This window comes from Saccopteryx leptura, chromosome 3 (assembly GCF_036850995.1).
Source record: "Saccopteryx leptura isolate mSacLep1 chromosome 3, mSacLep1_pri_phased_curated, whole genome shotgun sequence".
Taxonomy (NCBI): Eukaryota; Metazoa; Chordata; class Mammalia; order Chiroptera; family Emballonuridae; genus Saccopteryx; species Saccopteryx leptura.
The window spans coordinates 65,453,602-65,481,561 of NC_089505.1; the positions used below are offsets into that span (position 1 = coordinate 65,453,602).

The 27,960-nt window shown below is 50.8% G+C and overlaps 2 protein-coding genes and 1 non-coding gene across 4 annotated transcripts in view; 2 read left to right on the top strand and 1 right to left on the bottom strand.

The window, feature by feature from the left end:
- The window catches only part of SAE1 (SUMO1 activating enzyme subunit 1), a 93,075-nt gene extending 82,494 nt beyond the window's left edge, over positions 1–10,581 (top strand). Inside the window, exons 8-9 of the mRNA XM_066373858.1 lie at positions 6,492–6,561; positions 9,637–10,581. Coding sequence (XP_066229955.1) covers positions 6,492–6,561; positions 9,637–9,729 — 163 coding nt within the window. The 3' untranslated portion in view covers positions 9,730–10,581. The remainder of the gene's footprint in view (positions 1–6,491; positions 6,562–9,636) is intronic.
- Positions 10,582–19,175: 8,594 nt separating this feature from the next.
- On the bottom strand, positions 19,176–27,744 carry BBC3 (BCL2 binding component 3). Of its 2 annotated transcripts, none has more exons than XM_066371880.1 (4): positions 27,479–27,744; positions 24,439–24,727; positions 22,857–23,047; positions 19,176–20,269 (listed from the first exon to the last, which is right to left on the bottom strand). In XM_066371880.1, exons 2-4 carry the CDS (start codon positions 24,710–24,712, stop codon positions 20,153–20,155), a joined length of 582 nt encoding a protein of 193 aa, XP_066227977.1. In that variant the 5' UTR covers positions 24,713–24,727; positions 27,479–27,744; the 3' UTR covers positions 19,176–20,152. The 2 variants fall into 2 exon arrangements, with proteins under 2 accessions (XP_066227977.1, XP_066227978.1); XM_066371881.1 differs by having other exon boundaries at positions 27,473–27,744.
- On the top strand, positions 21,375–21,450 carry TRNAV-AAC (transfer RNA valine (anticodon AAC)). The gene has a single exon. It is a non-coding gene; the product is annotated as a tRNA-Val (tRNA).
- Positions 27,745–27,960: the final 216 nt, after the last annotated feature.

Genomic DNA, 27,960 nt, shown 5'->3' on the forward strand with positions numbered 1-27,960 from the left:
TGTTCATAGTTTTTTACTATTACATGTTTATGATGAACATTCATAATTTGTATATATAACTTTTACTGTTTAAAATTTCTATTGTGATTTAATCCATACAACATAAAATACACCAACTTAAACGTTCTTAAACGTACAGTCCAGTGGTGATAAATTTGTTCACACTGTTGTACCATCACCGCCATCCGTCTCCAGAGCTTTTCCTTACCTCACACCCTTCCAACACCAGCTTTCCTTTCTGCCTTCCATAGGCCCTGGTAACTTCTGTTTTCCATCTCTGTGAATTTAATTATTCTAGGTATCTTGTATAAGTAGAATCATATAATATTTGTCTTTTTGTGAACCTACAGTTTTGTTTTTACTGATTGATTTTAGAAAGAGAAAGAGAAACATCAACCTGTTTCTTATGTGTCCCAACTGGGGACTGAACCGACAACCTCTACCTCACGGGTCCCCAAACTTTTTACACAGGGGGCCAGTTCACTGTCCCTCAGACCGTTGGAGATCCGGACTATAAAAAAAACTATGAACAAATCCATATGCACACTGCACGTATCTTATTTTAAAGTAAAAAAAAAAAAAAAGGCAGGAACAAATACAATATTTAAAATAAAGAACAAGTAAATTTAAATCAACAAACCGACCAGTATTTCAATGGGAACTATGCTCCTCTCACTGACCACCAATGAAAGAGGTGCCCCTTCTGGAAGTGTGGCAGGGGCGGATAAATGGCCTCATGGGGCCACATGCGGCCCGCGGGCCATAGTTTGGGGACCCCTGCTCTACATATTGAGGACAGTGCTCTAACCCAGTGGTCCCCAACCCCCGGGCCGCAGACTGGTACTGGTCCATGGACCATTTGGTACTGGTCCACAGAGAAAGAATAAATAACTTACATTATTTCCGTTTTATTTATATTTAAGTCTGAACGATGTTTTATTTTTAAAAAATAACTACATTCCCTCTGTTACATCCGTCTAAGACTTACTCTTGATGCTTGTCTCGGTCACGTGATACTTTTTTTTCTTTTTTTTTTTTTTACAGTGACAGTGAGAGACTCAGAGAGGGATAGATAGGGACAGACAGACAGGAACGGAGAGAGATGAGAAGCATCAATCATCAGTTTTTCGTTGTGACACTTTAGTTGTTCATTGATTGCTTTCTCATATGTGCCTTGACTGTGGGGCTGCAGCAGACCGAGTAACCCCTTGCTTGAGCCAGCAACCCTGGGTCCAAGCTGGTGAGCTTTGCTCAAACCAGATGAGCCTGCGCTCAAGCTGGTGGCCTTGGGGTCTCTAACCTGGGTCCTTCCGCATTCCAGTCCGACGCTCTATCCACTGCGCCGCCACCTGGTCAGGCTACGTGATACATTTATTCGTCCCACTCTAAAGGCCGGTCCGTGAAAATATTTTCTGACATTAAACCGGTCCGTGGCCCAAAAAAGGTTGGGGACCACTGCTCTAACCAACTGAGCTATCCCACCAGATAAATTAAATTACAGAAATAATATACATGTTATGGGAAAATTAGATAGTACAGGATAAATTCAAAGATAAAAATGAAAATCATCCCTGGCCGGTTGGCTCAGTGGTAGAGCGTTGGCCTGGTGTGCAGGAGTCCCGGGTTTGATTCCCGGCCAGGGCGTACAGGAGAAGCACCCATCTGCTTCTCCACCCCTCCCCCTCTCCTTCCTCTCTGTCTCTCTCTTCCCCTCCTACAGCCAAGGCTCCATTGGAGCAAAGTTGGCCCGGGCGCTGAGGATGGCTCTGTGGCCTCTGCCTCAGGTGCTAGAATGGCTCTGGTTGCAACAGAGTGACGCCCCAGATAGGCAGTGCATCGCCCCCTGGTGGGCATGCCGGGTGGATCCCAGTCGGGCGCATGCGAGAGTCTGTCTGACTGCCTCCCCATTTCTAACTTCAGAAAAATACCAAAAAAAAAAAAAAAGATAAAAGAAAATCATAATTCCATTACCCAGAGACTGACACTTGGTACTATGTCTTTTTCCGCATCTTCTATAATAGCATATGTAAAATCAACAAAATCCTTTGTAGATTTAAATATATATACTCATTTACTGTTAGAAAGGGTGGCAGCAAAAGGTGAAGTCTTTTTAGTGAGCATTTTGGAAATACATATAATACAGTAATGGAATACACAGGCACACCTCAGATACTGAGGGCTCGAGGCTTCATACCACCGTAATAACACCAGTATCACAGTAAAGTGAATTGTGATTATTTTGTTGGTGGAAGGTCTTGCAAGGGTTCTTTATATATTCTGGATATAAGTCCTCTATTTGTAAATGACTAGCAAAGATTTCCTCCCTTTTTGTGGATTGTCTTTTTACTTTTTTTTCTTTTTACTTTCCTGATGGTATTTTTTTTTTTCAGAATTCTTTTTAATTTTTATTTATTCATTTTAGAGGAGAGAGAGAGAGAGAGAGAGATTGAGAGAGAGAGAGAGAGAGAGAGAAGGGGGGAGGAGCAGGAAGCTTCAACTCCCATATGTGCCTTGACCAGGCAAGCCCAGGGTTTTGAACCGACAACCTCAGCATTCCAGGTCAACGCTTTATCCACTGCGCCACCACAAGTTAGGCTCCTGATGGTATTTTTTGAGGTACAGTTTTTAATTTTACTGAAATATAGTTTGATCTGTTTTATTTTTTTACATATTCTTCTGGTATCACATCTAAGAAACAACTGCCTAATCAGGGGTCATAATGGTTTATTCCTCTTGTTTTCTTCTAAGATTTGAATAGTTTTAGCTTTTACATTTAGGTCTATGATCCATTTTTGAGTTAACTTTGGCATGGTGTGAGGTAGGGGTCCTATTCCATTCTGTGCATGTTATCCTAATACCAGTTGTTAAATAAATTTTATTTATTGATTTTTAGAGAGAGGACGGGAAGCATCAACTCATAGTTGCTTTACTTGAGTTGTTCATTGACTATTTCTTGCATGTGCCTTGACTGGGCAAGCCCGGAATTTTGAACTGGCGACCTTGGCATTCCAGATCGACACTCTGTCCGCTGTGCGACCACTGGCTAGGTGTGTTATAAAGACTTTTTCATTCTTGTTGAATGGTCTTGGCACCCTTGTCAAAAATTAATTGGCCATATAAGTATTTATTTATTTCTGGACTCAGTCTAGTTCATTGATCTATATGCCTGTCCTTGTGTGCCAGTATCACAGGATATTAGTTACTGTATCTTTGTTAGTAATAAGTTTTTTTGTTTTTTGGTTTTTTTGTTTGTTTGTATTTTTCCGAAGCTGGAAATGGGGAGGCAGTCAGACTCCTGCATGCGCCTGACCGGGATCCACCCGGCATGCCCACCAGGGGGCGATGCTCTGCCCATCTGGGGCGTTGCTCTGTTGCAACCAGAGCCATTCTAGCGCCTGAGGCAGAGGCCATAGAACCATCCTCAGCGCCCAGACCAACTTTGCTCCAATGAAGCCTTGGCTGCAGGAGGGGAAGAGAAAGACAGAGAGGAAGGAGAGGAGGAGAGGTGGAAAAGCAGATGGGCGCTTCTCCTGTGTGCCCTGGCCGGGAATCGAACCCAGGACTCCTGCACACCAGGCCGACGCTCTACCACTGAGCCAACCGGCCAGGGCCTTTTTCCCTTTTTTTTTTAAGGTTTCATTTATTGCCCTGGCCAAATAAATCAGTTGGTTAGAGCATTGTCCCGAAGCACAGGGAATGCCCGTTCGATCCCTAGTCAGGGCTCATACAGGAGCAGAGTCATCTTAAAAGGAACAGATTGATATTCCTCTCTCTCTCTTTTTCTCTCCCTTCCTCTTTCACTAAGATCAGTAAATAAAAATTTTTAAAAATAGATGTTGTATATTGATTTTACAGAGAGAGGAGACAGAGAGGGATAGAGAGTGAGAAGTGTGCCTGATCTGTGGTGGCGCAGTGGATAAAGCATTGACCTGGAATGCTGAGGTCGCCGGTTCAAAACCCTGGGATCACCTGGTCAAGGCACATATGGGAGTTGATGCTTCCTGCTCCTCCCCTCTTCTCCTCTTCTCTCTCTCTCTCTCTCTCTCTCTCTCTCTCCCCTCCCCCCCTTCTCTCCTCTCTAAAATGAATAAATAAAGTCTTTAAAAAAAAAAGAGCCTGACCTGTGGTGGCGCAGTCGATAAAGCGTCGATCTGGAAATGCTGAGGTTGCCGGTTCGAAACCCTGGGCTTGCCTGGTCAAGGCACATATGGGAGTTGATGCTTCCAGCTCCTCCCCCCCTCTCTCTCTCTGTCTCTCCTCTCTCTCTCTCTCTCTCTCTCCTCTCTGTCTCTCCCTCTCCTCTCTAAAAATGAATAAAAATAAATTTAAAAAAAGCACCTCTTACCTAAGAGTGTGCCTTAAAAAAAAAAAGTATCAACTCATAGCTGCTTCACTTCAGTTGTTCTTCGATTGATTGCTTGTCATATGTGCCTTGACTGGGCAAGCCCAGGGTTTCACAACCACCTCAATGTTCCAGGCTGACACTTTATCCACGGTGCCACCACAGGCCAGGCAAAATAATATACAGCTAGTGCTCGACTTACGACCACGATTGGTTCCAACAGACCGGTCGTAACACTATTTGGTCATAAGGTGAGTATGCTATATGTACAGTACTGTGAAATGATGTTATAAAATCTTTAAGTCATATTTTATCATAATTTTTTCATTGTTATATATCATAATTTTCTTTGTTCATTTTATGCCATTTGTATCATTCTCTACACCATTTTGTTTCTTATTTTTACATTCGTCAGGTTTAAGTAAAACACTGCATTACCAGTACAACTGATCATTGTAAAGACAGTTTCCTCTTGGTAGACATCTTGGGAGGGGTTTGATGAAAAATATCCAAGACACAAAACAAAATTGCTGTATCGAGTCTGGGATAACAGTTGAAATGGTGTAGGCGGAGATGGTAGTGCTGCCGGAAGCTGGTCCGCACTGTTGTATGCCCAACTGGGCAACTCTTGCGCTGCCAGACGCAGAGCAGTCGTGGCTAGTGATTGTGGTCGTAAAGTCGAATGGTCATAAGTTGCATAGGTCGTAAGTCAATCAATATTTGTACTTTTAAGAGAAAAAGCAGAATATCATATTGCTTGGTATTATCACAAGAGAATAGGTGCACTTTTTATATAGATATATATTAAAGGGAAAAAATTCCCACATTGATCATCTTTGAGTAGAATTCTGGGTTATTAACTTTTCTTTGGTATAGTTCTCTTATAATGGAGCCAGCTAAACAGGAGGAAAGGTTGCCTCTGGCTGAACAGGTGGGCGTGCTGGGCCCGGCTGGGGCGTCAGCAGAGAGCACTGTCACAGCAGTTGGTGGAGGTGGTGATGGGTCTAGCCTTTCTGGTGGGCATTTTGGCAAAATGTATTATGACCCAGCAAATCTGTATTCGGGGATTTGCCTTAAGAAATTGTTTGGACACTACGCCAAGATATATGGCTGTGATATTGAATAATTTAAATATCTATCAGTAGATTACAGTGTGGAATGAATAATAGTTGATAGTGCTTGGGCTCAAAACTATTTTGTTTAGGTGTATGTACTTATAAAATTTTTTCCCCATTCATTTAATAGAGAGGAAGGGAGAGAGAGAAGAAGCATCAACTTGTTTCACTTAATTCCATTCAGTTCTGCATTCATTGCTTGCTTCTCGTAAGTGTTGCTGACCAGGGGTTGATCTCATGACCTCAGGTGCACCAGGTCGACACTTTATGCACTGAGCCACCTGGCCAGGGCCTATGTGTGCACTTTAAAAAATGTCTAGGAGAATGAGCACAAACTGGGAAGGTTGAAGGTGGTCTCTTGACATGGTTCCTTCGAGAAGCTGCACTTGTCTGTGTCGCAGTTCACTTATTTAAAAAATATTTTTGAGTTTAGGGCTGGGAACTGGCAGAGTGTGCTTCCCCTGGGGAGGTCGGGTTGGGGAGAGTTGAGCTCCCCATGATGGTTGATTTGGATTGGCCAGTGAGAGAATCAGCTCCGATTTGTCCTCTGGCTGCCCCAATCTGGCCCAGAAGAGACGGTATCTGTGTGAGTAGTGAAGACTTTTCTGTCCCTATACTTGAATTTCAAGTCCCAAATTTCCCATGCCTCCTGCATGTTACCACAGGCTGTCCCCCTGACATTTGTCTGTGGATGGCATATGGACACCCCGCCCCTTGTGGGTAAGGAGAGAATTGCGAGAATGTGACCGGGGCACTGAAACATCTGATAGTGTAGGTCCTTATTTTTAGGAAGTACAAATATAGTCTTTCCTTTAACTTAAAAAAAAGTGTTGTGAAACAATTCCTGCCTGCCAAGGGTCAGAAGTCTTCCCCAGCCACCCAGAGCCCTGGGTCAGTTGTAATTTTCACACCTAGATGCCAGCATTAGCTCTGAGGTCTGAATTGACATACTGGCCACCCCTTACCCACCTTCCCACGTGTCCTGCCAGCCTTCCTGTCCCTCAGTGCTTCATGCCACTTGTCTTCTCTTCCAGGTACTGCTTCTCCGAGATGGCCCCAGTGTGTGCAGTGGTCGGAGGGATCTTGGCCCAGGAAATTGTGAAGGTAAACAAACAGTCACAGCACGTGCACATTACAGCTGTGCCTGTGCTGAGAGAGCCCGGCTGTCTTGACTGCTTGGTGTCTCTGGCCCCAGCCCCACTCCTCGTATTTCACGCCCGCTCTTTCCTGCCTTCCCTCTGCCATCCCATCCCATTCTCTTGGGCCCATCCAGGTGGGCGTTCAGCAGATGGCCTCCGAGAGCCTGCTCTGCGCTACTCCCAGAGCTGACCATAGTGCAGTCTCTCTCCCGTAGCTGAACCAGTCAGGTACCTGGTGCTGTGATAGTCCCAGGTGTTCTGCTCTCCTGGCTCTGTGAATGAGCCCTGGCATGACCCCCTCTTAGGGCGAGGACACTGTCAAGGCCCTGGGAAGGGACTCTCAAATCTGTGCTCTTAACCACTCTAGGGTTTCTATCCGTCACCATGGCCTCCGGCACCCTCCTCCTGAGGCTCACATTGCAGATGTTTGCAGAGGAGGGAGACATCAGCCCAGTCTGGCAGCTGGCATTCACATGCTCAGAAGGGAAGACTCACCTGGAGTCGTGTAACCAATAATTAGCACAGCATTTTCTATTTCTTCTAGAAGAACATTTGGATTGCTAAAACTATAGCATACCCTCTAATAAATAATTTTGGGGGACTTTGCCATCTGCCCAAAGATGTTAACTGCCTTTGTCAGGTTCTAGGAGCTTTAGTGACCTTGTCGTGATGGTTTGTGCTGTTTCTGTGGGAGCAGAGTTGTGCCTGGGTACATGAAAAGGGTGAGGTGGCGGTGGGGACAGGCGCACTTTGTAGTCCATAATGACAGCAGTGGTAGTTAGCACACACCAGAAGTCCGCCGTGTGCCACCCCAAGCCTGTCCTCTACACGGCAGCCTCCTGTGCCCTCACAGCAGCCTGTGAGGAGGAAGTGTGATCTCTAGGCTGTGAGGTGGGATGGGGTGCAGGGAGGTGGTTGAGCCAGGATTCGAACCCAGGCAGTCTGGTTTCTGGGCCTGTGCTCTTCACCTCTGGGCCATTGTTGTGCCTCAGGTGCTGTCCCAAAGCAGCAACCCGCCTGTCCAGCAGCACTGCAAATGTGAGGACCGGGCAGCTGTCCTTCGGCCTCCAGGCTCACTCTGTACATCCCATGGAGAAGCTGCTCCCTGAATTTTTCATGTAGGATGGACATTGGGGGTCAAGGCAGGTGGCCTTGATTCCGTAGTTTGCAGCAGCTTGCTTGCACCCCTGTCCTCACCTCGGATGCAGCCCCTCCTCGCTGCCTGCTGGGGACAGCTGCTGCGGCATCTTGTTTCTGTTTATGGCAGCCAGCCGCAGCTCTGCATTCCTGGTTGCTGGGTGTGTCTGGAATCTCCTGCCCCCATCTGCTGGGGAAGCACTTTACCTTTTGCCCCCTGTTCACCCCATGCCCTGCTGTCTGTCCCCACTGCTTCCCCTGCTTAATGCGATCCCCGCCTCAGCTGGCACGGGGGCTCGACTGGCTGAGGGCCGCACACCCTCCTCTCCTGAGCGACCACCTGACCACTCGGAAGTAAACATTAGGAGGTGGGACAAATGTATAAGTCTGTTTCCTTGGAATCATCTTCATTTCCTTCCTTCCTTGTGTCATTGCAGACACCATGTTTTGTCCGCGTCCCTGTTACGTCACCCTTCCTTTCCCCACTGTCCACAGTAGGTATCCCTGCCAGTAGTGTCCCAGGTGCTAGTGACAGCAGCGGCCACCCCAGCTCCATGCTGAGTCACCCTGTATCTGTAAGTTGGGTTTGTTCCAGGAGTGTCGTGTGGGCCATGGGCCCTCCACCTGAGTGCTTGGGGGCCCAGGTCCCTCTCAGGGAGCGCGGCCCGTTACTGACCACAGCTCACACTCACTGGGAGTTTGCGCTGTGCCAGGCACGTTACAAGGTGGGTCGCATTTCATTCTCACCAGAAACTGGAAGGTGGGTGCTAATTCTCTGCCTTTCCATAGACTGTCCCAGAGTGCTTAGTGTCTAGCACTATGCCTGACAGAGTGGATGCCCAGTGCCTCCCCTTGGACAGGGGGCTGAGGAAATGGATGGGATTGGCACTCTGTTCAAGAAGTTCTGGGTGTGTAGAGCACCCTGTAAATGAGCCCCTGTCTCGAGGGACACCGTGGTGCTCCCGGGAATCCTGCAACTCTACCTAGATTCCTGCTTAGGGGATGCCCTGTCCAAGTGATCATCCTGTTTGGGTTCAGAACCTCTTAGAACTATCACTGACATGTATGAACCCAGTACACACATGTGCATGTGTGACTCAGCTTGTGATCTCAGGTTGTCTCGCCCCGTTCCTGAGCGCTGTGTCCTGTTAACCCCATGAGACCCCTGCCGTTTCCGGGGCTGAAGAGCAGCTCCCAGGCCTGCCCTGTGGAGGGCGGGCCACGGTCTCCTCATGGAGCGCCCTCTGTGCAGTGCGTGTGCCGGGGGTCATGAAGGCTGCAGCTAAGACGTGTTGCAGTGAATTGCTGCCTTTCTCAGTCATAAATGACCTCTGCGTTTGCCAGGCAGCACTCCTTCGTGCTAGGCGCTGCTTGAGGTACATCATTTCTCTCAGTGCCTAGGGTATTATTACATTTGTTAGGTTGGTTTCACACAGAAAAGGTTCAGAGAGGCTAAATGATCTGTCTGAGGGCACAAAGCTTGCAGGCCCCGACACAGAGACACGACAATAAATGTCCCCATGCGTGCTCACCGTCTCAAGAGCCTGCTGGCACCTTCTCCCTCCCCCCGGCACACTGCCTCTGTCTTCTCTCTCCCAAGCTCCAGGGGCCCTTCTTCTGCCTCTGAGACTCATTTCTTGAGCCCATGCACAGTGGGCTCCCTTTTTCTACCTCTGTGACTTTCTAAATAAACTTGCTTGAATTTGGGTGGCGGGGGGAGGGGTCTCCAGATGTGGCCAGGTAGCACTTGGGGAATAAAATGTACCTCTATCGAGAAACCACTGCCCACACTGCTCATAGAAGATCTGGTTTGGGGTTTTCTTTTTTGTATTTTTTTTTGTTTTTTATTTGCCTTTATCCATTTTAAACCACGAGCTGACCCCTCTTCTTGTTTTTCCCCCAGGCCCTGTCTCAAAGGGACCCACCTCACAACAACTTCTTCCTTTTTGATGGTATGAAGGGAAGTGGGATTGTGGAGTGCCTCGGCCCCAAATGAAGCCAGGACGTGACAGCCCCAGGATGCCAACCCCAGCGTGCCCTTGTGTGTCCCCTTGTGCCCTCCCCCACGAAGGCATCTCCAGGCGAGAGAAAAGTGAAGTCATTGGATCGATACAAACCATTTCCTGCTAACGATGAGGTTGTGCAGACATGCTCCTCACGAGCACTAGCAGCTGCTACACATTAGGAGGCGGAGGGACTGTCTGTCTTCACCCAGGACTGCTTGGAACTCTTTGCCAGCTCCCCTGAGTGGCAGTCACCTCAGAGTGCCCTCTGACACCCCTTTGTCCTGGCGCCGTCATGGTGGCGGGGTACAGCTGGTGGTGCCTGCCAGGACCCAGCTCACCTGCTTGCTTAGGGGCCCTCGCTGCCTCCCCCAACTTCCTCCCCACCTGCCATCACACAGAGGCCCGACCGGGTGAGACTGGTGGACCTGCTGTCCCAAAGGCAGACAGTGCCCTGAGAGGAAAAAACATGGCAGGCAGGAGGTATTTTCTCCAAAGTTTGAGATTCTGAAAAACAACAGGTGGCCTGTGGTGTGCTGTGAGTCTAGTGGAGGATTAGTGTGCGCAGCCTGGGCTGCGGGCGGTGGAAGTGGGGAGACCTTGCAAGCTGAGTATCAGTAGGAAAACTTGTTTTAAAAGGCAGGTGCCAGGGTCCCACCCCCTGGGGCTCCTGATCTGTTGGGGCCTCATAGGGAGGGGGATTCCCCCATCTCTGATGTGGCGCTGGAGACTTGCGTTTAAGGGCTGTGTCGGTTCTTCATTTACCCAGCTGTTTCGTTTTTTATATTTTCTATATTTCCATGGTTCTTTAAAAAAGAATGGTAGAAATAAAGTTATTTGCTTTAGGACTTGTTTTTCTTCCACATTTGAAACTCCCTCCGACATGGTGTGATCCCACCAATTGCCTTTTCAAACCTGAAGAAATGCCACTGGCTGCTTTCAACGTGACAGGAGTCCTCCCCTCCAACACCATTCCTGCCACCATTTTTCTGGGTAAAGCAGGAAAGTTCGAGAGCTTAGAACAGGGGTCCCCAAACTATGGCCCGCGGGCCGCATGTGGCTCCCTGAGGCCATTTATCTGGCCCCCGCCGCACTTCCGGAAGGGGCACCTCTTTCATTGGTGGTCAGTGAGAGGAGCATAGTTCCCATTGAAATACTGGTCAGTTTGTTGATTTAAATTTACTTGTTCTTTATTTTAAATATTGTATTTATTCCCATTTTGTTTTTTTACTTTAAAATAAGATATGTGCAGTGTGCATAGGGATTTGTTCATAGTTTTTTTGTTTTTTTTTACAGAGACAGAGTCAGAGAGAGGGATAGATAGGGACAGACAGGAACGGAGAGAGATGAGAAGCATCAATCATTAGTTTTTTGTTGCAATATCTTAGTTGTTCATTGATTGCCTTCTCATATGTGCCTTGACCGTGGGGCTACAGCAGACTGAGTAGCCCCTTGCTTAAGCCAGCAACCTTGGGTCCAAGCTGGTAAGCTTTGCTCAAACCAGATGAGCCCGCGCCCAAGCTGGCAACCTCGGGGTGTCGAACCTGGGTCGTCTGCATCCCAGTCCAACACTCTATCCACTGCGCCACTGCCTGGTCAGGCTGTTCATAGTTTTTTTTTTATAGTCCAGCCCTCCAACAGTCTGAGGAACAGTGAACTGGACCTCTGTGTAAAAAGTTTGTGGACCCCTGGCTTAGAAGCTTCTGGTTCCAGTTGTCTGTTGAACAATTCGGTTAAATAGTGGCTGTTCTCAGTGATGAGAGTTAAAATGGAAAAGGAGTAAAATGTGACGTGTAGCTCCTCTGTGTACCTGGCATTGCGTGGTTAAAGTTGGCCGTGGCCTCAGTTTCAAGTTAAGTGACACTTCAGTAATATGCCCCAGTCCCAAGGAAGCACTGGTACAAGCCAGCTGTCACTGGAGCACCAAGTCTTTTTTGACTCAGCAGTCTGAGTGGGTTCCTCCTTGATGTGAAATGGTGGGAGGTTTGGGGCTGGCTAGTTTGAATAAATCAGCTCCTTTCCTATTGAATCCTGTCGCACTCTGAGAAAGGGTTAGTCTCATGGAGGCAGAGCTCAATTCGCAGCCCTCCTAACCTGGTCACCTCAGCTCCCACCCTAGGTGGGTCTGGGGCCTTGTTTCTTAGTGTCAAATCAGGGGCACCAAGTTGAGCAGGTTTTTTTGTTTGTTTGTGTGGTTTTTTTTACAGAGACAGAGAGAGGGATAGACAGGGACAGAGGAATGGAGAGAGATGAGAAGCATCAATCAGTTTTTCATTGCGACACCTTAGTTCAATGATTGCTTTCTCATATGTGCCTTGACCGTGGGCCTTCAGCAAACCCGAGTAACTCCTTGCTCGAGCCAGTGACCTTGGGTCCAAGCTGGTGAGCTTTGCTCAAACCAGATGAGTCCACGCTTAAGCTGGCGACCTCAAGGTCTCGAACCTGGGTCCTCCGCATCCCAGTCCGATGCTCTATCCACTGCCACAGTCTAGTCAGGCTCAGCAGTTTTATTAATGCATGAATCTCACGCCCTCTTTGAAATGTTGAGCTAATTACACCCTTTACTTTGCAATGTGGGGACTTGGTCACAAGGGGGAGCAGGTGGGTCTGGATGGATAAAAACAAAATTGTCATTGTAGACTCTTCTCTGAAGCTTTTCAAACTTTTCCATCCTGCACCTCTCATGGCAGAGATTGAGTCATGCAGGGAGGACCCCTCGGGAATCAGGGAGGTGGTGCTGGAAGCTGCCAGCCCCAGGCAAGAAATGTCTTTATTCTCATCAAATTTCATATTCTCCTGTAGTACACGTCACTATTATAAAATGGATTTCCCGAAGTCTCCAGGTAGTGCGCAGTGATTATGCTGTGGTTTCTAGTACCTCCAGGAGAGACATGGCCCATGTGGAAGCAGGCCCTCCTCCCTGAAAGTGACATACCTCTGAGGCACTGGCACTAGGTGTGAGAGGAAACAGCTGGCTTTGGGAGGCAGGTCTCACTGCGTCCCCACTTCTGTTGTCTGGTTGTGCAGAAGCCACTCCTGTAAGTGCTTAGTGTGCCCAAGGCGGAACAGGTGCCACTCAACACAAACCCAAAGGCAGTACCTGCAAAGGCAGATGCTCTCAGCCACCACAGGCCCCTGTTCTGGCACTGCAGATGCACTTTGTCAGTTTCTTGTGTTTCTCTAGTAAATACAATGTGTGTTTTATGTCCTACTTGTCCTTTTACTGGTGGGGAAACAGAAGCTTAAGTTGCAGTTTTCAAGTCAGATGGTTTAATAATAATGTTAACAGGTTCACAGTACCTGCCTGGTACTCTTTTTTTTTTTTTTTAAGGGTTTTATTTATTAAATTTTTAGAGTGTCGAGAAAGGGGGGTGGAAAGCATTAACTCATAGTAGTTGTTTCTTGCATGTGCCTTGACCGGGCAAGTCTGGGGTTTCGAACCAGCAACCTCAGCATGCCAGGTCAACGCTTTATCCACTGAGCCACCACAGGTTAGGCTGCCTGGTACTTTTCAAAATGCTTATACTTTAGCTAAATTGTTTGAAACCTCACAGCAACCCCATGGGGGTAGATTCTGTTTGTGACCATATTGCAGAGGAAACAGCTTCACCCAAAAGGTAAGGGATTGAATGTGGGCTGATGGGGAAGGCTTTCGTGCAGGACGTGATCTCGTTGAGGACAAGGAGACTTGGGCTTTGCTTTCGCAAGGTCCTTAGACCTAGTTAGTCACCACTGAAAACCATAAGGCAGGCCCAGGTGCTAATGGAGGGCCTTCAGCTGGGTCCAGAAGGGCCACCTTACACTAAAACTTTCCAGCAATAGATCAGCATAAAAGTAAGAAGAATTCTCCCCACTGCACGGTCCTGTCAGCTCAATGTTGGCCATGGAATGGGAGCAGCTGACATCACATCTAAACTCAGGGTTTTGGAGAGATACATGAGATGCTTTATGTGTAGGTTATATGTGTCTACCTTCATAACTAGCTCCCAGAGATCACCCCTCACAGCCATTGAGATCAGAACCTTCCAGTCTCTCAGGTTCAAACCCAGGCCACCACTTACTTAGCTATGTGACCCTGGACAAGTGACCTCTTTGTACCTTGATTGCCCCATCTGTAAAATGGGACAGTAGTACATTCCTCTGATAAATGTATAATATGTGCTCTGAGTACAAATTACTCAATGTTAGCTGCTATTGTGCATATTTATAAATAACTGCAACTGGGTTTTTCTCATTGCCTTGGAGATCCTTGTCGGTGCAACAGGCATCGAATTCTGAAACCACAGATGAACCATAAGCTATTTAATCAGGCTGCTGTTGAGTGACATTGAGCCTGTTTTCTTTGTGCTCACTTGAGAACGACTCCCCAAAGCCAAATGCTCAGGTTACAGAGTATATAAATGCATTTGAGATGGTGATTCTTTCCAAAAGACTGTAGGGTGGCAGCACTGTACATTTCATTTGTTATTTGGGTAGATAATACATGCGTGTTGTATGTATAGAACTGAAAGTTTTGCAGAGACACCGTCAATTTTTTTAAGGAAGGAGAAAACTGAACAATGAAAAGTAAATCTCTTTAGAAGAAACCATTGCAGGAGAAAAAAAAAAGGAAGAAAGAAACCATTGCAGGATGGGAACATTTGTATCAGCTTGCTAGCGGTCACACAATTTGCAGGTGGCAGGGGTTTGGCTGCGGCCTCATTGCCAGGTCCTCCAAACCTCAGCTTGGCCAACTTGCAGGACTGGTCGGTACCTTGATTCCAATGGAGAAGGCCACATAGACGACTGGAGCAACCGATCCTTGTTTTTCCAGGAGGCCTTCAGGCTTTGCTAAGAAAATGTGGCCTCTGACCTTGACTGTCCCTGGATCTCTGCCTTTCCATCTAACCTGGATGTTGGGGCAAGATTCCCCACTAAATATCATAGTCTTGGTTCTATTAAAAAGGAGATATTGAAGTTCTGTTTCTTCTGTGGTGAAGATTCTGACAGCCAGTCCCCCTGGCAAATAACTAATTTCTAGATAATACAAAACAAAAGGCTGAGGTTGAAAAAGGAAGAGAGAAACGGGAACATCAATCTGCTCCTCTATGTGCCCTGACCAGGGACTGAACCCACAACCTCTGCATTTCCAGGTGATACTCTAACCAAGCTCAACAGGCGGGGCAAAAGGAATTTTTATAAAAAGAAATTTAGTGTAAAGGAAAAAAAAATATTTTTTTTTCTGTATTTTTCTGAAGCCAGAAACGGGGAGAGACAGTCAGACAGACTCCTGCATGCGCCCGACCGGGATCCACCCAGTACGTCCACCAGGGGGCGGCGCTCTGTTGCGACCAGAGCCACTCTAGCGCCTGGGACAGAGGCCGAGGAGCCATCCCCAGCACCTGGGCCATCTTTTGCTCCAATGGAGCCTTGGCTGCGGGAGGGGAAGAGAGAGACAGAGGAAGGAGAGGGGGAGGGGTGGAGAAGCAGATGGGCGCCTCTCCTGTGTGCTCTGGCCGGGGATCGAACCCGGGACTTCTGCATGCCAGGCCGATGCTCTACCACTGAGCCAACCGGCCAGGGAAGAAAATTTTTTTAAATGAGCTTCCAGGACTTGTGAAACACCCTCAAGAGGTCTGATATATACATAATTGGAGTCCCAGGAAGAGGAGAAAGTGGGGAAGAAAAGAAATTATGAGTAAATAATGACCTAAAACTTCTGGAATTTGGTGAAAGACATAAATTTACAGATTTGAAAAGCTCAATGAAGCCCAAACAGGATAAATTGTGTGTATGTGTGTGTGTAGAAACTGTTCCTGGACATACTATAACCAATATGAACATCAAAAATGAAGAAAAAATTTTGAAAGCAGCCTGACGCAATAACACCATGCAGAGGAGCTATGATTCAGATGATCCTGGACTTCTCAGATACTTCAAGACCACAGGTTTGATTTTCTGTCAGGGCACATTCAAGTGTTGGCCAATGAATGCATACATCAGTGTTTCTCTCCCTCTCTCTCAAATCAAATAAAAAATTAATGCTGGAAGGAAACAGTCAATCATAGAAGTATATAAGGGTATTTGTTGCTGGCAGAAATGCACTATAAGAGATACTATTGATTTTAGAGAGAGAGAGGAACATTGATTTATTGCTCTACATATTCATGCACTCAGGGCTCAAACCTGCAACCTTGGTGTGTCAGGACAGTGCTCTAACCAGCTGAGCTACCCGGCCAGGGCACTGAGGGATGCTTAATGCACGGTCTTCAGGCTCACAGGAAATTGTTCCAGAAGAAACTTGGAACTTCAGGACACACTGAAGAGCACTAGAAATGGTAGATAAATGGGGAATTTTTTTTTAATTGGGAGGCAGAGAGACAGACTCCTGCATGCGCTTCCACCAGGGTCCACCCGGCAAGCCCCCTACTGGGTGATGCTCTGCCCATCTGGGGCCACTGCTCCATTACTTGGCAACCAAGGTATTTCATCACCTGAGGCAAGGCCATGAAGCCACCCTCAGCGCCTGGGGCCAACTTGTTTGAATCATTCAAACCGTTTGAGCCATGGCTTCTGGGTGGGGGTGGAGAAGCAGATGGACGCTTCTCCTGTGTGCCCTGACCAGGGATTGAACCCGGGACTTCCACATGCCAGGACGACTGGCTAAACTCTACCGCTGAGCCAACTGGCCAGGGCAGGGAAATTTTTTTTAAATACTTTTTCTTCTTAATTAATTTGGAATATATATGACTAAAGCAAATGTTCTGACATTGTCTTGCAGACTCTGCCATGTGTGTAGATGTAATCTGTACAACAGCTCTAGCATGGACTGATGAGACAGTGGAGAGGCTCAGGGACCTGCTTCAACCGTGGCAGTGTGTCTACACTGTCCATGAAGTGGTACATTACGAGCTTTAAGCAGGTCCACATGTGGGTGGCACCCCTAGAGCAGTGATGAAAAAATGCCAAGCTCCAAATGATAAATTGAAAAGAATTCAAAAAGTACTCAAGTAATCCAAGAAGAGGCAGGAGAGAGGAACGAGGATCAAAAATGGGATGACTGGAAAACAGTAATAAACTGATCAACCTAATCGGACCATATCAATCACTCCATGAACTGTTAACTAGAAAAAGGAGGTGCCCAAACCACAGTAAGAACCAAGCAGTGCCTGACCTGTGGTGGCACAGTGGATAAAGCGTCAACTTGGAAATGCTGAGGTCGCCGGTTCAAAACCCTGAGCTTGCCTGCTCAAGGCACAGTATGGGAGTTGATGCTTCCTGCTCCTCCCCCTTCTCTCTCTCTCTCCTCTCTCTCCCTCTCTGTCTCTCTCCCTTTCTCTTCCTCTCTAAAATGAATTTAAAAAATTAAAAAAACAAAAACAAAAAAAACCCAGAGCTTTGCTGTCAGATAGCTGGGGGTGGCCGCCCCTGTGGGGTCTCAGGCCTGTGAGCAAGTATTTAATCATGAGGAAAAATAGAATAATAAACACCCAGGTATCATCATTCTGCCACTTGCTTTTTTTCTTTTTTTTTTCTTTTTATACTGATATGGTTCTAGTTCAAGTTAACTGCTCTCCTTTCTGTTGTATGGCTAAGCATACCCAATTTTCCTTTTCGTCAGCTGTTGGATACTTAGTTGGTTTTGTGTATTGCCAACACTTGGACACGTGCACATCTACTTCTAAGGGAGATACCAAGGAAGGCAAATACTGGCAGAAGTATGTTGAAACCTTACCTTGACAGGGTTTTGACAAATACCTCTTCAAAGTGATAGTTCTCTTTACCTGGGTGTGGTGTTTCAGGAGAAGGGCAATTTCCCCTGAACTTCCACTTTTCCAGTGAGGGCAGCAGGAAGGTGCAGAGCTCGGATCTGAACCTGTGCCAGTCCTGTATGGGGGAGGACACAGAAAAACATTTGGCGAGACCCTGGCCATTTAGCTCAATTGGTTAGAGCATCATCCGGAAACACCAAGGTTGTGGGTTCAAACCCTGGTCAGGGCACGTATAGGAAGCAACCAATGAATGTACAACTAAGTGGAACAACAAATGAATGGCCTGACTTGGGGGGACACAGTAGATAAAGCATTGACTTGGAATGCTGAAGTCACTGGTTTGAAATCCTGAGCTTACCCAGTCAAGACAAAACGGGAAACAACTGTGAGTTGTTGCTTCTTGCTCCTCCCCAGCCTGCCTTTCTCTCTCAAATCAATAAATAAAATCGTGTGTGTGTGTGTGTGAGACAGAGACAGATAGGGACAGACAGGAAGGGAGAGAGATTAGAAGCATCAGTTCTTCATTGCGGCACCTTAGTTCATTGATTGCTTTCTCATATGTGCTTTGACCGGGCTGCCACAGCAGACTGAGTGATCCTTTGCTCAAGCCAGCGACCTTGGGCTCAAGCTGGTGAACCTTGTTCAAACCAGATGAGCCCACGCTCAAGCTGGCAACCTCGGGGTTTTGAACCTGGGTCCTCTGTGTCTCAGTCTGATGCTCTATCCATTGCGCTACCACCAGTCAGGCAATAAATAAAATCTTTAAAAAAAAAAAAAAAGGAATGCTTCCCTTTCTCTCTCCTTTCCTCTCTCTGTCTCTCTAAAATCAATCAGAAAGGAAAAAAAAAAAAAAAAAAGGAAAGCATTTGGCCAGTTTTCAAGAAGATAACCTTGGTCTGACCTGTGGAGGCGCAGTGGATAAAGCGTCAACCTGAAACACTAAGGTTGCTGGTTCAAAACCCTGGGCTTGCCCAGTCAAGGCACATATGGGGAGTTGATGCTTCCTGCTCCTCCCCCTTCTCTCTCTCTCTCTCTCTCTCTCTTTCTCTCCCTCTCTCTCCTCTCTAAAATGTCCAAAAATAATAAGATAACCCAGGGTCACCCTCCTTATATTAATTCAACAACAGCTCTTCGTGCCAGGCACTGTGCCAGGCTGTGGGGCAGCTAGCTACCCAGGTGAAGCCCGCTCTGAGCTCTTCACGAGAGCAGTGACAACACCATCTCATTACTGATGTGTTCCCCAGGATTCCTCGTGGTGGGTGCTTCTGAATAAGTTACAGGTCATTTACTCATTCAGTAAATACCGTGCCCCCGTGGCATACTTTATCCAGCGGGGGGATAAAATGAGAAAAGCGCTGAAACACCCCACCTTCATGGAGCTTTAAAAAAAAAAAAAAGTATTTGATTTTGGAGAGAGAAACACCAATCTGTTCCTGTATGTGCCCTGACCAGGGATCAAACCATAACCTCAGCCCTTCAGGACAAGGCTCCAACCAACCGAGCCATCTGGCCAGGGTGTGGAGCTTTGCTTTGAGTGGGAGTGCACAGGCGTGCACAGCAGCGCCATGCCCCCTGGCCTGCCTTTAGGAGCAGCTGCAGGCAGTAAGGAGTTCCCCACAGACCCAGACAGGTCAGAGGCTCTGACACGTCACGCGGCAGGGAAGGAGAGCAGAAGGAGTATCCACTGTTCCAATCTGATTTTATTGAAAAGGAAACATACAAAAATCATGTACAAAAAAAATTAACCAAACATGTACAGAAAAGTCATTCCGGTATCTACAGCAGAGCATATACAGTAATTTACAGGCTGGGCCATCCCTCCCCGCTCCCAGACTCCTCCCTCTTCTGAGATTTCCCCCCTCCCTGACTCCCCCTCTTCCCCCCAGCGCTTCGCCCTGGGGACTAAGGCTGGGGCGGTTTCCGCCAAGACATCCCACCCCCCAAATGAATGCCAGTGGTCACACGTGCTCTCTCTAAACCTATGCAATGGGATTGATGGGGTGGGGGTGGTCACGGGCAGAGCACAGGATTCACAGTCTGGGCCCCTCCTGGCCACCCCCAGATGAAGGTGAGGCAGGCATGCCCACCACCTGCCAGCTGGCTCAGGGAAGATGGCTGGGCACTGGGCTGGGGCAGCCATCAGACACACCCCATTCTCTGGCTCCAGGAGGCTAGTGGTCAGGTTTGGCTCATTTGCTCTTCACGGGCCCCCTCCCCAGGAGGAGGGGGGGAAGCACCAGGGGCCTGAAGTCAGGCCCAAAGTGAAGGAGCACTGGGAGGGAGACACCCCCCCCCCAGTGTCACCCCTGCAGCTGGAACGGGCAGCCAGCACCAGCAGCCTTTCCTGAGATGGTGGTGGGTGGCAGAGGCGGGTGGCTCAGTCCCCACCCGCTCAGTCACCGCCTTGCAGACACTAAGTCCGTCAGCCCTCTCTCCCCTGGCTCCTCAGCCAGGGACCCAGGAGTCCACATCTCCGTCAGTGCACCCCAGGCGAGGCCGGGGCTGGGTCTGCATTGGCTGCTCTGGCCTGCCCCTGTGACAGGCAAGGCCGGTAGTCCAGTATGCTACATGGTGCAGAAAATGTCCCCTGCTCTGGCCAGGGCATCAGGAGGTGGGAGGATCCTGCCCCCCGAGTCCCTGACATCCCTGGGGCAGATGCAGGCACCTAATTGGGCTCCATCTCTGGGGCTCCGCGGCCCCTGGGTAAGGGCAGCAGTCCCATGATGAGATTGTACAGGACCCTCCAGGGCGAGGGGCGGTGTCGCTGCTGCTGCTCTTGTCTCTAGGGAAAGAGAAAGAAGAGGAAGTTAGAGTGGGCTTGTGACAGAGGCACGTGAATGGTCGGGTCCAAGGGCAGTGAGGAACAACGCGTGGTCCTGAGGGTGAGCTACAACCTCAACCAACCCTCTGAAGTAGGTGCTATTATTGGTACTTGGGCCCAAATCCTAGTTCCTCTGCCAAACTGGGCCAATGTCATCACCTTGAGGGAGGACAGCAAGTGCTCAGTGTGTATTAGCTGTGATCTCGTCACCGATTTCCAGATGAGAAAATCACCCAACCAAAGTCCCAGGGGGTGAGGGGTGGGTTAGGGCCGGAGCCCATCCTGCCCTGCCCTAAAAGCTGGTGAGATATGGAGAGAAGGGAGCAGGGAACTTAGTCTCAGTGATGCTAGAACACTCTGTGAAAGGAGAACTGGGAACAACTAACATTTGTGCTGAAGCTGCATAGTACTTCCAGGCAGAGCTGACTCCTGCCCTCTCTCCAGGACCAGGATGAAGATAAAGTGGCCTCTCAGATCCAAAGTGTTAGGAAAGTGGGCAAGTAGAAAGCTAGATACAAGAAGACTCCCACCAACTGACTAGGTGGTGGCACAGTGGATAGAGTGTAGGACTGGGATGCTGAGGACCCAGGTTTGAGACCCCGAGGTTGCCAGTTTGAGCACGGGCTCATCTTATTTGAGCAAAGCTCACCAGCTTGGACCCAAGGTCGCTGGCTCAAGCAAGGGGTTACTCATTCTGTTGAAGGCCTATGGTCAAGATACATATGAGAAAGCAATCAATGAACAACTAAGGTGTCGCAATGAAAAACTGATAATTGATGCTTCTCATCTCCTCTCTTCGATCCTGTCTGTCCCTCTCTCTCTGTCTGTTTAAAAAAAAAAAGACTCCCACCAGTAAAGATAAAGTTGAAAGGTAAGATATAGCACTCCCCCCCCCCCATTATTGGGAAAGAGAAACCCATCTTAGAGATGAGAATAAAGTCAGATAAACCATCCTAATGATCCTAACGGATGCCTGGTACAGATCCTGCCACTTCACTCCCCACCAAGCCAGGAGGCAGCAAAGGAGGCACATCAGATTGGGATTGGCATAAATTAAAAAGCCTGGGCCCTGGCCGGTTGGCTCAGCGGTAGAGCGTCGGCCTAACGTGCGGGGGACCCAGGTTCGATTCCCGGCCAGGGCACATAGGAGAAGCACCCATTTGCTTCTCTACCCCCACCCCCTCCTTCCTCTCTCTCTCTTCCCCTCCCGCAGCCAAGGCTCCATTGGAGCGGGGATGGCCCGGGCGCTGGGGATGGCTCCTCGGCCTCTGCCCCAGGCGCTAGAGCTAGAGTGGCTCTGGTTGAGGCAGAGCGACGCCCCGGAGGGGCAGAGCATCGCCCCCTGGTGGGCAGAGCATCACCCCCTGGTGGGCGCGCCGGGTGGATCCCGGTCGGGTGCATGCGGAGTCTGTCTGTCTCTCCCCGTTTCCAGCTTCAGAAAAAATACAAAAAAAATAAATAAAATAAAATAAAAAAGCCTGCCACCGTTCCATGGCTTCCGGGTGCTCCATGGCACCACTACCTTGGTGAGTAAGCTGGCAATCATTTAACAAAGCTGAGGGTGGGCAGATCACCCAGGTATCTACTCTGGAGACACAGGAGTGTACCTGAAAACGTGCATCATTTGGAAGAGAGAAATAAAAAAGCCAATTAATAAAATTTGAAACATTTTTAAATACCAATGGGAAAATGAACATGGATACTATATGTTGATCCAACAGAATGCCAAGTAGCAGTAAAATAGTGGACCAAAGCTCCTCTGCCCAGATGGAGAAACCTCAAGCAGAAATTGAGAGAGGAAAAAGTTTGGAGAGAAACACACCAAATCATATATATTACGCCAAAAACGCCCCATAGCCCTAAACATTGTTTGTGGCATGGTAAATACAGAGTAAAATAACACCTGCAAAGGAATGGGACAAGACAAATTGAAGGGTTTCCTTGGAAAGGGGGGAAAGAAGGGGTCACGGAGGGAAACAGGCTTCACAACATCCGGTTTGTGTATTTCTTTGAATATGCAAGCAGTGAGGGTGTCACGCCGAGGTTGTACAGTGCCGGGTGGGCGACCTGATGTTTGTTAATCTCTACTCTTTGCTGTAACTTTCAAATATTTTGTTTTAATCAGAGGCGGAGCTGCGGGTTGGGGCGGGACTACCGCGGGGCGGGGCTCCGAGCCCCGCCCCCTGACGGCCCGGGAGGCTGTGTGGCGCACTGCCTCGCGCGTCGGGCGCGGCTGCGCCGCTGCTGCTGACTCACCGGCTATAAATAGCCGGGGATATATGAGCTGCTTCGCGGAACGCCGCCCTCAGTCCCCGCGGCCGCGGGCCTGGGCGTGCTGCAGCGTTCCGGGCTGCCCCTGCCCAGGCCGTGCTAGCCGCCGCGCGGGGCATTCGGCGGCGGTTTCGTGGCCACGCTGCCCCTCCCATTTGCGTCCCCGGCTCGACCCCGCCGCGCAGGACAGCAGCTGCCGCACATCTGGCGGGGCCGCCCGCAGCCCCCTCCCCGGCGGGAAGTCCCACCTGCCGTCTGCCCCTCCCCCAGCACTCACCCGCCGCTCGTACAGTGCGTTGAGGTCGTCCGCCATTCGCCGCAGCTGGGCTCCGATCTCTCGGGCCCACTGCTCCTCCTCCCCCCGGACCCCCGGGGCTGCTTGGGTGGGGCCGCCCGCCAGGGCCCCCGGGGCGCTGGGCACCGGCGATTCCAGGTGCTGCTCCGCGGGCGATAGTGAGGGCTGAGGACCTGGGAAAAACCGAGGGTTGTGGTCAGCACCCATGACCTTTCTAGCCCTGAGGTGTTCCCGAGGAACTAGTTAGCTAGGGCCTGCTGCTCCGTTTTCTTGGAGCCTGATTTCTCTTCTGCTTCCCACCTCATTTCTAGCGATTCTGTTTTCCCCTCTTAGAGCCAGATTTGTCAGTTCCTACTTCCCAGGCACCAAAAAGCAAGAAAGAGGTCCTGGGGTGGTCTCTCTTAAATCACCGTCTAGCCAGGGTTAGTCTGGAGGGCCTTCCTCTTAATCGACCTAAGTGCCTCTTCCAAAACGGTGCCAAATTTTGCCTGCTCCATTTAACAGATGGAGAAACTAAGGCCCACCCTAAGAAGTGGCCCAAGGTCACATAGGGATACAGCCACTGGCTACACCCAAAGTCACAAGTCTCAGGTCTCCTGCCCTCTCGCGTCCAACCACAGTGAAGCCACACCCCCGGATGTGGCAGGGGCCTGGAGACTAGAAGGCCAGACTGGTTGCCTTATGAGTATGGGCTTGGGGGGCTGGGATGCAGGAGATGCCTTCCTGCCCCACCCCCTTCTCAGCTCCTCTGACGTTTCTTCTTCCCTCTTGTCACCCCAGCTCCTGGCCTGAGAGCTCCCTAAGACCAAAAATCAGGACCTCAGTTTCCACACCTGGGACTCTGGTCTTGAAATGGAGTCCTCTTTTGCCCCACCGCCAGGGAACTGAGCCAGAGAAGTTTCTCTTTCCCAGCCTTCCTGGGCTTGAGAGGGGGTGGGGCTGGAAGGAAACCGGGACAGTCTTTCCCCTGCCACCGAGTGTGTCGGCCTGGGCAGCACAGGGTTAACGGCCCATCAGGCAGGGGACCTTTAACCCTTCCCTTCCCAAGACTCCCCCCCACCCCACCTCATACACACACTTCCCCAACACAATGGCTCCTGCTCCCTCCTTCCTCCTCCCGGACTGCGCAGAGGGCGGGCCCTGGCCAAAACAGACGCAGATAAATGGCAAAAGGCCACGCTCGACCCCTCCCCAAAATCCTGAAGTGACCGTCCTCTCACTCGGCCTGCACTCTCTCTCACTACAACCCTCAGGGGGGCTAAGGGGACCCAGATTACAGGAGAGGGGCTGGGAAACAGCTGTTGCCCCAGGCCCGGAAAAGGCCACGGCTGCAATTCGGGGACTGCAGTCAGATTCCAGGAGGGACTTCCCACTCGGCCTTCTCCGCCCCCACCTCCCAGCTTCCTACTCTGTCTTCCTGCTTCTTGCAACACAAAGACCACACTGGCCACACCCTCCCTGTGGCCGGGCCAGCTCCCACCTCCCCCCACCCCTTCCCACTTGGCTAGTTCCTCAGTGTCTCTCTCCCAGCTCTCATCATTCCTGGTGTGGGGCGGGCACTCACCGTCGGGGCGCGGGCCTCGGGGGCGGCTGCGGGGACCCCGAGGCCAGCGGGGGGCCCCCAGGGCGGCAGTGACAGCGGGCAGGGCAGTAGGGGCGCAGAGGTAGGCAGCGGGCAGCAGGGCAGGGGCGGCGGGGGCGGTAGGCAGGCCAGGTTCACAGAGGCCACAGGACACGGCAGAGGGCACCAGGCGGCTGAGCGGGAAGGGGCGAGGGCTGTCATGGGCAAGGCCCTCTACGGGCTCCGGGGAGCTGCCCTCCTGGCGTGCTCGGGCCATGGCGCTCCCTGAGGCCTGCAGGATAGGGGGGAGAGGGGTGCTGTCAGCTAGCAAGAACAGGGGTCATCAGGGCCCCACAATACACAACCCGTACAGGGTCCCCAGGGCACCTCCACTCCTGCACATAGAGGGCACACACAAACTGGGTCCAGATGGAGGGGACTGTGTGTGTGTGATGAGCACACAAGGCACACTCACTTAGGGCCTGACCCAGAGCTCAGCAGGGGACAGCCTCGCAAGTACATGGTGATGGGCACACATGAGGGACAGGGAAGCATAGGATGGCTCTCACAGCGAGTACAAGAGCTCACACAGGACCCAGAGGCAGGGGTCTGTCAGATGTGTGTGTGTGTGTGTGTGTGTGTGTGTGTGTGTGTGTGTGAGCGCTGACAGCCCCACAACACAAACTCACCCAACCTGATACGTTCACACAGGACATGGGCTGGTGGGGTTAGCTCTGGGACACAATGATAGGCACACATGGAGGGCAGCCAGGCACTGTGATGGCTCCCCCAACACACACAGGGACTCACAGAGGACCCAAATGGAGAAAATCTGTAGATGTGTGTGAGGGTACACAACACACACAGGCATGATTGGCCAGCCTGACCTCCCACCTCACCTCCCATTTGCACAGAAATATTGAGATGGTCCCAGTGTCGCTATTCAGTACACAGGATACACACACACACACACACACACACACACACACACACATACACACACACACACACACACACAGAAACACTGACCAAACAGTGAACATACACATACACTCAGACTATTAGAACTATACAAACAATGCATACTGTTTGGCAAAACCCAGCCCCCACCACACATATACACACTGTCAGAACCTCACACTGACTTACTGTTGATATGCCCACAAACACACACACAAAATACAGCCAACACAAGCACAGACAGAAACACATACTTCTCAAGCACACATAGCCCTCCCCACACACATAAACACACCCAAGAGATAAGGCATACACACACCTCAGGTCTCACACATATATCAACACAAAACAGACATCCACAGACACACAGAAACCAACACAACTGAAACACACCCACGTGTCACCAACTCTTAGACCCCAGGACACATTAAATCAGCCATACAGAGACACATATCATGGGACCCAGACGCATCACAACACATGCCCGCAATGACACACAGACACAACAGCAGAACAGCAGACATCAACCCACCTTCCTCCCCCAACCTGAAAACACCATCCCAAACTGTCAGCCCGGGACACACACCGCACACACCAGCTAACTCTAATCCCAAACAGCCTTGGCAGCACCACACCTAAAGCACCCACAGAAAACACTGGTCTCACGTGACTGACATAAACACTACACACACGCAGCCCACACCACATGACACACATGAGCCAGCCGATCGCGGAGACAAGCCCCTCAGATCCAACACACACACACACACACACACACACACACACACACACACACACACGGGCTCAGACACAGCCCCTTGCAAGAGGCTGCCAACAACACCCACTGACTGCACTGCACAGACCCCACAGAGACGCAGTCCTCAATTCCCAGACACCAATGCCAGACACACAAGCCAAACAGAATCCGAGACAAGCCCCCACCATACACACACACACACACACACACACACACTGTGCAGAACTCACAGACACTTGGACAGAAAACAGACATCGGTATTCAGCAGGCACATCACAAACGCTTAGCTGAGACACATGCCCTGGAGATATACAGTCACAGTCCACACAGGCAAGACACACGAGCACACACAAACGCAGCACATCGGGCAGAATACACATATAAACACACAAACACAGCTCACTTAAGCAGCACACAAACACACAACCACACAAGAGCATACATAAGCAATCCAGATCCACAGAATCACCCCCAAACAGCACACACACACAACTCTCACAGAGAAACACATACACACAGGTACACCACACATAAACAGAGCCCCCACCCCTCAGGCTGGGCGGACACAGACAGCACTCCACACAAACACACACGGGAACTCAAGCACATACCCCGGGCCACTGCCCCAACATTCCCCTGGACAGACACCACCACCCCCTGCGGACCCCAGCACAAACTCGGAGCCAGACACACGCACACACCCAGGCGAGACACCTGCAGATCCACAACCCCGCACACGCGCGCTCCCACGGCGGGGCCAGACGCCCCCCTGCGCTGTCATAGCCCCCCCAACCCCGCCGCCGCCACGTGCGCCTGCCCCGCCCGCCAGGAGAGCGCGGGGCCAATAACCGGCTGTTGCTGGGGCGCAGCCCCCGCCCGCAGGAGCCGCAGACTCCGCGGTCCGCGAGCCGCCCCCTGTCGCCGCCCTCAGCGGGCGCGCGCCCGGGGTGTGGCCGCCCCTCTTTGCCTTACCCCCACCTCGCCCCTCCCGGACTGCGGGGGCCGGGACGGTCGGGGTCGACTCACTTCCCCGGGGCCGCATTGGCCGCCAGGGGGCGCTGCCGAGCCCGCACCCCATTGTTTGTAAACAAACCCGCCAGACCGCTGAGGCACCTGCGCTCCCGGACCCTTAGTGCCTCCGGCCCAGCGACCCCAGCCCAGTCCAGAGTCCCTCGTGTGCGTGGAGGGCGGGGAGAGAGGGTGACACGCGGTAGGAATGCAGTGTGCTCCCAGTGCTCTCTGCGTGCACTCCTCGCCACCTCCTCCAGGGAGCCCACCCAGCTTGACCAATCGCGGTCCGCAGGGACCCGGGATACGCACACTCACCCCGGGGGCATGAACACGCCGGAGGGGGCGGTGATGGGGGGCGGGCGGCTTCCCTCAGGAGGGCGCGCCCGCCGAGCGCCGCTCGCTGAGGCGACTGCTGCTGCTGCTCTAACTGCAGTGGCTGCTGCTGTTGCTGTGGCTGCTGCTGCTACTCTGCCCGCAGGCACGTCCACGTCGTGGCCGCTGCTGTTGAATTTGTTGCTGCGATCGCCAGGCACCCGCTCGCATGTGGCTCGCGCAGCGTCTCAGGCCGCCCGGCGGATCCCGGCCCGCTCGCCTGCCGCCCCGCCCCGCCCCGCCCCCGTCCGGCGGGTCCCACGCCCCGCCCCCGCGTGACGCCACCGCCCCGCCTGCCCGCCGTGGACAAGTCGGGACTTGCTGGCGAGCGCCGCGCCCCCCACCTCGGCGCTGGGGCTTTCCCTGCAGCCCAGGCGGGGCGGGGCCTGGCCCAGGGCGACGCGGGACAGCCGGACACACACTGA

Bases quoted from the DNA above. Each gene is read 5' to 3' on its own strand.
- BBC3 (XM_066371880.1), bottom strand. From the start codon at position 24,712: ATGGCCCGAGCACGCCAGGAGGGCAGCTCCCCGGAGCCCGTAGAGGGC. The intron at 23,048-24,438 runs GTGAGTGCCCGC...GGTTTTTCCCAG, and splicing joins CCGAGGCCCGCGCCCCGACG to GTCCTCAGCCCTCACTATCG. The intron at 20,270-22,856 runs GTGAGTGCTGGG...CTCTTTCCCTAG, and splicing joins ACGCACTGTACGAGCGGCGG to AGACAAGAGCAGCAGCAGCG.